The sequence below is a fragment of the Fringilla coelebs genome (genome assembly GCF_963513975.1).
Source record: "Fringilla coelebs genome assembly, chromosome: 16".
Lineage (NCBI taxonomy): Eukaryota > Metazoa > Chordata > Aves > Passeriformes > Fringillidae > Fringilla > Fringilla coelebs.
This window is the reverse complement of record NC_140042.1, coordinates 7458679-7467555: the sequence shown is the minus strand read 5'-3', so window position 1 is coordinate 7467555 and position 8877 is coordinate 7458679. Positions and strand designations below refer to the sequence as shown.

Genomic DNA, 8877 nt, shown 5'->3' with positions numbered 1-8877 from the left:
AAGATCAGTAAGAGAAGGGGTAATTTGCCAAGTTTGGCCACCACAGTCAAGTGTTAGATTTAAGATTCATAATTCACCATCACTGAGCTTCCATCAGCTGTGGCAGAGCAACAGAGCTCAGCAGCTGCTAATTTGTTAATGGGTTCCAAAATAAAGTTATCTCCAAACACAATCTCACAGGCTTCTAGTGAGTGTAGAAAATTGAACCCCCATGGGAGCAAGTCGTTTGTTTAATGTGATTCTACCAGAAGAAAAATGAACAAAATAAGGTTGTGCTCAAACCTGGCTGTAGCAAGGTTTTAAACTTCCCTTTTCCTGTATTACAGCTTTGTTCTGAGAGAATAATTTTTCTCTCCTTAAGTCAGTCAGAACAGAAGGAAAACACATTGTTTATTTTAAATGTAATGTTGTATTTTAAATGTAATCCATTTTTGGACAGAATAACAAGAAATTGGATTAGATCTTTAAGTGCAAACAAAAAAATGTTGAAAAATGTTATCTGCTCACAATTTCAGCATCTGATTCCTTTTAAGGGCATTCAGATTTCAAATGTGAGTACTTTATGGAAAAATAATCCACTTTGAAGTGATCAGATTTTTAAAGTCATCCATATATTCCATGTAAGTAATAAATTTTAAATATATCTAATTAATAATCTAATTATTAACTTTGAAAGTAATTGATGGTAAAGCAAATTTAAAAGTATAATCCTGCAACATGTTCCTAGGTTTTTGTATTGGTCTGTGCTGGGCTTTAAACAGACCTGGCTAGATTTTTTTTCCCTGAGCCCTGGTAGTGGCACAAATTGTTCATTCCAGCAGGGAAGGGCTTGTTCAGGAGGTTTCCTCTCTGCTGCAGCACAGCCTGCTCAGTCTGCACATGGGGTCAGACAGACTTTCCAACATGTTCTTGCAGTTCTGCAATGATAACCTGAACCTTACCAAGAAAAAAGGAAGAACAAACTGGTGAATCAAAGCATTTCTGTTTGATGTGTGGGCAGGAGCCTTTGCTCTGTCACACTGCCCAGGGTCTCAAGCAAACACACAAAGCTCCTCAGGGCTACCAAGGTTGTGCTCAGTTTCAGGGGTGTGTTTGTCCTGCACTACTGACTCAAGGAATTACTGAGTCAACCAATTGATATTCCTTGCTTCTCTAAGCTTACTCTCTTTGCTGGGCACTGGGAGTGATGTGCTGTCTGCCAGCCAAATCCTAAAAAGAGCCTGAAACTTTTAAATTTGCAGGATTGCCACAGAAAAGGAGAACAGTTTGTAATGAAACTGCCAAGTCGTGTTGTTTTTTCTCTGTGCAGACAAGTTGGGGTTTGTTCAAGAACTATCAAAGATGATCTCTGGGAACATTCAGAGGAAGAAACTGAGCAACACAGAGTGATGCTCTTTGCTGCTGAGCTCCTCACCTGAACATGCTCATCCTGGACTTTTGTGTACTGTATTTTGTGTATTTTATCCTGGACTTTTGTGTATTGCATTTTGTGTATTCCATCCTGATTCCTGTCAGTTTTAAGAGTACAGCCTTCTGAAAAAGGGTGGAAGATACACATTGCTGTTCTGCTGCTTTGAAATATTTCTAATGCAATCTGTTCTCTATAACTTTAAATGTACATGGGAGAAAAGGTTTTTGAAAATAGTGATAGAAGAGGGAAAAATGGATTAGTCCTTATTTTTTGTATCTGCAGTGCTTTTACTGAAAGCCACAATATATGTAACTCTGTGCCAATTATTTTGTGAGGATGATTTTTAATATTGTTGGTGATCAGACTTCCAGGTCTAGCCAGTGCTGGGTTGCATAGAGTTTCAGGATTAAGTATAATCAAGGATTTCCTGGGCTGAGGTGTCAGTTCAGACTGTGAGATATTTCCATAACAGTCAAGCTGTTCCAAGGTTATGGGAACAGCAGAGGTTTAGATCATCCCTGCTAGGTCACATCTCACATTTCTTGTTACCTCTCTGTAGCCCTTGCACTTCACACCATGCTGCTACTTGATTCAGAAGATATAAGCAGTAGCTGAACTCTATGGCAAAGGCTGTATTGAGCATAAAAACACCAGAAAAAAAAAAAAAAAAAAGAAGCAGCAGAGTGTTACTTATCTCAGATTTTCCTGGTTGTGCTGTAAACCCACTATACACTGCCCATAAACATATCTGCTGGTAGCAGGAGCCTGGAAAACCAGCAAATGTGCTGTGTAGTAAAACTGTTCACATGGCCTTTCAGGACAACTAATTGTTATCAACTGGCTAATAAACACAAGTCCCAGGCTTGTGCCAGGAGGGTTCTGCAGGTGGATCTCACCTCCTTCACACCCTCGAGCTCTGCAATGGATATTCCTTTGATTTCCAGTTACCAAGTTCATTATTGTCTGAGGTCAAAAACAGAAAACAAATGCACAAAATGCTGTGTCCTTTACATTAATCTTAATGGAGCTGAGCTTGCACTACTGAAACAGAGGATAGTTGAGACTTTATTTTTTTAGGGGCAAAAATGGAAAAGGAGATGAAATTAAATGGAGCTTGAATCTGAGAGTGGTGGCAGCTGAGCATGGCTTGTATTCAAACAGGTGAATTGTGTAATTCCTAGTGGGCTGTAGATTGTTTATTACCTTCTATAATCAGAAGTTAATTCATTTAACAATTATATTTCTTATTTGACTTCCTTGCTTGAATATTTGACAATCAAAGGGGGGACTGGGGTAGTCTCTAACAACTGATGTAATTACCTTCATCATTTTTCTTTCACTTTCTGTGGCTTGGGTCAAACCAGTTTAACTGTGACAGACTCAAAGCTGCCAGTGTTTTCTGCCTCAAAGTTATGCATCCTACTTTCACTGTGCCTGTAGCAAGGAGCTATTTTGTACTTCAAGTCTGCACATCTCTATTCAAGTTCAGATGTGTGAGACTTGTTTTAGCACCTTCTCATTTCTGGATTGAATGGTGCTGGTAGTCAACAAATCGGGACAAGCTGTGAAGGGATCAGGACTGAAAGGGAAAAATACCTAATACATTTCCAATTTTATTGCACTTTCAGGTGTTATCATCATCCCAGGGACAACACAACTGACAGCACCTGACATCTGCTATGGCTGGCTGGCTTCAAAGGCCAGGTGTGTTATTGTAATCCATGCTCTTGCTCCTGTGGTGGACTCGGTTGCATTCAAGTGCCAGTCTCTGAAAACAAAGCTGACTGTGTCTGAAAGCAGCAGGGCTGAGTGGCTGAACTTCAGCCATGTGCTCAAGTAAGTGCCTTCTACCTAAACCCTGTCAGAGTTACTTCCAGTGGAAATTTCCTCCTGTTTTAACACCCTTGTACACCTGTATCTCGTTAATATTGAGATACCTCTAAGGGGGTAGGAGAAGAGGCAGTTTAGTCCCTTTTTTATATACAGAAGCAATATTAGAGAATAGCCAAACTGCTAATTATAAAATAAGTAGCCTTATGATGTCTAGATTTGGTATATAAGACCATAAAACACAGAAAAGCAGGCAGGAATGACTTCTATTGACAGCTGTGGCATATTTACTCTCTAAAAGACAAATATTCTATAAAAATTATTCCATATTCCTAAAACTTGATGATAATAAGGCTACTGTGAATAGCTTTTCACTATAAAAGGCTCAAAAGGGTACTGTAAAATGAACTCAATGCCTTTGGGCAGAGGCATTAGACAGATCCCTGGCAGCCTGCCTGCCTGGCAGGATAACTGCCCTGACCTCCCTGCTGCCCTTGTCCTTGGCTGCCTCAGCTGAGTGCTGAGCTGGCCAGGAGGCTCTGGGGATCTGCAGTGGGAGCTCCTGGGCAGCAGGAGCCACCAGGCAGCCCCAGGACACAGCTGGGCTGGGGAGGCAGAGTGCCCACACATAACAGGCAGTGCTTGCATGCCAAGCCAACAAACAGCAGTCCTGGCAGAGCGTTTTTCATCCCTTTTTGTACATGCCACGCCACAGTTTGATCCAAGAGCAGTCTTAAATGTAAGAACACCATGGCCACAATGAACAGTTACTCATATTTCATGTTGTTTTCCAGGCAGGCCACAAAACTAAGCCTTTTAGGTTTACAGGATTAGCTGTTTTAAGATGGCATAACCACAGGGTGATTGTTCTTTGAAGAGGAATATAATACAGGAAGGATTTTGCAGCATGATACTTTTGGGCACAGGATATTACCAGCTGTTTCCAATCAGTGGGAGTTACTGGTGTTCCTTAAAGCTCTCCTCTACTGTATTTCACTACTGAAATGATAAATGAACTGAATTACATGTAAATTCATATTTTAATTACACAGCTGTGACCCTCAAGAAAGGCAAGTCAGGACTGGAAAACACTGAGGCTGGAGATTGGCTTGAGAAACTTGAGGATAATTTCTTTTAAGAACAAGCCAATCTGAGTTTTAATCTAGCACAAGAGGAAGAGTGAATCTCAGGGCCAGGGTTTCATACCAAGGGACAATCCTAGTTTCAAGTCAGCATCAGGACAAATTAAGTACACCACATTCCACCATCAATGTGACACCTCTTCAGCTGATGTTTGGGCACTGTAACATCTTTCCTCAGCACTGACAGTGACAGCAATTATTCAGCTTTTCATGTAAGGGAGGCCATAATAATGTCTTATGGCTTGTCCATGAAGGTTTGAATTCGAAACACTGAAGCACCATGAGGGAACCACTGAGACCAAAAGTGATGGCACAGCAGAAAAGCCAGGGAATTAATGTCTAAACAATGAATGTTTGATAAGAGCAAACTGTGAAAAATCAGAAGTTAACTGTAAGCCCTGTAGGCAGACAGGTCAGTGAGAGAGAGGAGGAAAGAAAACAAAAAATCCCAGTAATTACCCTGAATTTTGTCCTTAGAAGTTAAGCAGGCTGTCATGAATCATGATTACCAACATCAGCCACCAATAAACACTCACAGCTGGCCTTTGTGTCTGGTCTCAGATGGTTCTTTCCTTTGGGTGACTCAGACATTGATGGCTTTAATCCACACACAGAAATCTTCAAAAATTTCAAGAAAACACCACAGGACATAAGAAAGCAGAGTTTTAATAAATGGGCTGCAATGGAGACAGGACTAGGGAAATAAAAGTCCTCTTCATTTTCCAACTTCTGGAACAATTTTGACAGAAGAAGAAAATATAAATTATGAAAGACTTGAACACATCCTTTTCATTAAACCAAGAGAAGTAACAAATTGTGTTCTGCAAGATAAGTCTTTTCCCATTAGCAACACACAGGCTTTTATGCTAGAAATGAAATACTAAAGCTAGAAAGTTCTACAGGAGGCATACTCAAAATCCTGTTGGAAAGCAAGTTATAGCTGCACTGGTTTTGGTTGGTTTTTAGGAGTCACAGGGACAGTCCACTGCAACAATAAGACAACAGAAAGACTCACTAGCATTACTTTCAATCTGAAAAAAAATTAATAACAAAAAGTTAAAACTGTACCAAAAATTAAAATTTCATTCCCCTTATCTAGTATGGTATAATGGAGAGCTTCTTTCATAAGAAGCTTCATGTCAGTATTTAAATTCAAACTTTGAGACATAAGAAAAAAAAATAAAATGAGAAACACTTTATAAAATCCCTCAAGGATTGAGTCTTTGGAAAGAGCAGCAAAATACTATCTGCAGGAAATTACTCAAAAGGATTCCATTCAGTGATTACAGCATTTACTACAAACCAGTAAGTGCTGCATACACAACTAATGTAAACACATATGTAGTTTTTGATAAAACCATCTGCAATGCCTGCACTGTACTTCTATTGTTCTATAACAGTCCAATCTTTTACTCTAAATCATCTCATAATATTCAAGTATTTATATATATATAACAGTTCTTTCCATTCAAGTCAAGACAGCATATCTGTGTGTATATATAAATATATGTATAAATCCCTCCAAGAAATTATCAGATTTACCTCATTCTGTTTTCACACAGAAAAATGTTACCAAGTTCTGCAGCTGTCAGCTCACTTCCTTCCCAAAACCCTCTGCAACCAACTCTTTTCCAGATCTCTCTCTGACAGCAATTGCTCAGAGCTGCCTCTGTGCTGCCTTTTGGTTTCTGTAGCCTCCAGATATAACAAAGGAGTGTCCATACATGTCAGGGTGGCCACATCTACATATACATGCACAGACCCCTGCTTTGTGTGCCAGGCACAGGAAATGCAGAACAAGGCTGCAGGAGGACAGCAAGCTTCACCAGAAAGGTGATGCACTCTTGAGCACCCTTACCTCTGCTGAAACGTCAGTTCCACCTGCAACGAGCATAAAATTCTTACACACGTGGATTTTAAACCAGGACTTCAAAACAAACCCCTTTCAGAACTCTAGGGCAACTTTTTTTATGTGTTTGTATTACATTTATCTTTCCCTTATATCACATTTTCTACACTATCAGAGCATCATTCCCCTTGGACTCAGATTCTATTTCACTTTGATTCTTGTTTTCTTCTTTTACTTCTACAGAGCTCTTCTCCTGCTCCTCAGTTTCTGCTTTAGCTACCTCTGAATTCTGTTTTTCTGTCACACTTGATGGGTTTTGTTGTGCATCTTCTTTGTTGCTCTTCACCACCTCCTGTAGATTGTATTTCCTGAACAGGACATAGTCCCTCACCACACTTAAGCAGCAGACGGTTTTTATTATTTCCACCACAATTGTGTATTGTGGATTATTAAGATCAACCTTGTTTTCTGGATTGAGGCTGCCCACAATTCCTGTAAAAGAAGATGCAATTTAAAAGATGCTGGGAAAAGTGTTTAACAGCATAAGCATGCCTTGTTTCTCAGTAATTGCAGTGAGATAATTTTTCAGTTACTTCAGTCCTACTGGTGGTACATTCTGAGAGTCTTGCTCTGTTCCACCATTTTAAGCAACTACAAAAATAATTTGCTATAACTGAGGGGGATCTTGCCTCCTCTCTCTTAATTTTTGTGCATTCAATAAAATATTCAATAAGGTGGAGCTTTTATATGAGTCAAATATTGAACAGAAATAATAACATTATTATTTCAATACAGCATCCAGAGAGAAAACCTAATAGCATTTCAAAGCACATATAGCTGATCCTGCAAATTATAACCAACATTGTTCTCTCTTCTGCTTATAGTCTCTTAAGTCATCAACACCAACAAGGAATACTGATGTAAGTATTTTTTAAGCTTTTTTTAAGTCTTTAGAATTCAACAGAGGTTTTAGGCAAAAAATGTGTATGTCCATTACAACCTCTTTCAATAGTCTGACCCATGTTGTACATGCAATCATGTTCTGTTTTGTGTGAAAACCATACATACCTGCCAGTTCCTTAATTACTTCTTCCCTACTCATATGGCTGTTATTACGAGCTTTGTAAACAATCTGAAAAGTACCCTTGTTGGGGGCTTTAAACCAAGGCTCAAAAAATGTTTCTGTGTATTTTTTCATATCTTCCATAAAAGCCTTGCAAGTTCCAGAAATGGGCAGCATGCGCAGAATGACTCTTGTTTTCTTCTTTTTAGTGGTGTGCATATCCTTTAGTATATGGTGCACCAGGTTCTCAGGTTCTACAAGAAAAACAGTTGGGTATGAGCAACAAACAGAAGGTATCTCTCATCCTTCTAAATAACAAACTGAGAACTCGGCTGCACTGCTGTCAGCCTCAAATCCTTTTATGTAAAGAGTTGTTTTACTATACCAAAACTAAATCAAAGATTGTTTTGTCAAAGCAGTTTCCTCTACCTTTAGCTTCTTCACAAACAACTAAATTCAGTGGCACGGCCAAAGGGAAAGGTATTTGTTTGATATACACGTGTTACTTGGAAGCCACACTCTGTAGCCTTTTACTTTGAGAGCATTACTCAGCATCAGCAGAAGCCCCACCTATGCCCTGGGTTCTGATGAAGACCACGTTGTTGGCACCACTCTCCACCGACTGGAACCGCCGCAGCTTCTGCTCCGTCGAGGCACGGATCTGGCCAACCTCCTTCTTCAGAGCAGCCTCCACATCATCCTCATCCTCCTCCCTGTCGCTTCCAGACAGTCTCTCCTCGTGATCTGAAAACTTCACACAGGCACCGAGTGAGCACCGAGCAGCAGCGCCCAGCTCCCAGCCCGCGCTGGGCCCGCCACACAGGCACGGCCCGGGCCGGCAGCGGGGCTGCGAGGGGGCTCGCCCGCAGAACCGGGGCACTCGGGGGCGCGGTGCACACACGCGGTTCCCTCCACACGCGGCTCCCTCCACTCACACCCAGCGGGAGCCGAGGCCTCGGGGTGCCGCTCCCCCGCCCCGAGCGCGGCCGCACGCACCTGCTCGGGCCCGTAGAGCAGGTCTCCGTACTCGCCGAGCAGGCTGTAGGCCTCCCCCACGCACTTGCGCTCGTTCATGTTGCAGGTGATGAGGATGCCGCGCATGCCGGCCTCCAGCTGCCGCCCGGCGCCGCGGGGCCGCTTGGCCCGGCCGGCCCCCGCCGCGAAGTGCCCCTTGGGCCGCCGCTTCCGCGCCGCCGGCTCGGCCGCGGCCATCGGGCAGCTCCGCCAGCACCGCCGCGATGGCGTCAGCGCCGCGCCCGCCCCGCGCCCGCCCGCCGGCACAGCGCCGCGCCTGGAGCGGCGGCCGCGGGCACCGGCGAGCGAGCCGCGGGCACCGACCCGCCGGGACCGAACCGCCGACCCGGGGTGGCCAGCACTCTGGTGGCGCGTTCAGCCGCGGCCAAGCTCGTAGCCCTTGATGCTTTCGCGTCCCCCGAGCTCCGGTTCCAGAGTTGGAGTCTGTGTTAATAATTCCGGAGCCGCGGGGAGAGGAGCAGGCGGACAGCCCTCCGTCCGCTCTGCAACGCCGCGCCCGACAGCGAGCCGTGCGCTCCACCGGCCGAGATGCTTCGGCCACTTCCCC

At 43.2% G+C, this 8877-nt stretch overlaps 1 protein-coding gene across 1 annotated transcript; it reads right to left on the bottom strand.

The window, feature by feature from the left end:
• Positions 1 to 5046: 5046 nt before the first annotated feature.
• Positions 5047 to 8516, bottom strand: THUMPD1 (THUMP domain 1 NAT10 acetyltransferase adaptor). The gene is made up of 4 exons (XM_084216181.1): positions 8292 to 8516; positions 7866 to 8046; positions 7301 to 7549; positions 5047 to 6724 (listed from the first exon to the last, which is right to left on the bottom strand). The coding sequence occupies exons 1-4, from the start codon at positions 8505 to 8507 to the stop codon at positions 6396 to 6398; spliced, it is 975 nt and encodes a 324-aa protein (XP_084072307.1). The 5' UTR covers positions 8508 to 8516; the 3' UTR covers positions 5047 to 6395.
• Positions 8517 to 8877: the final 361 nt, after the last annotated feature.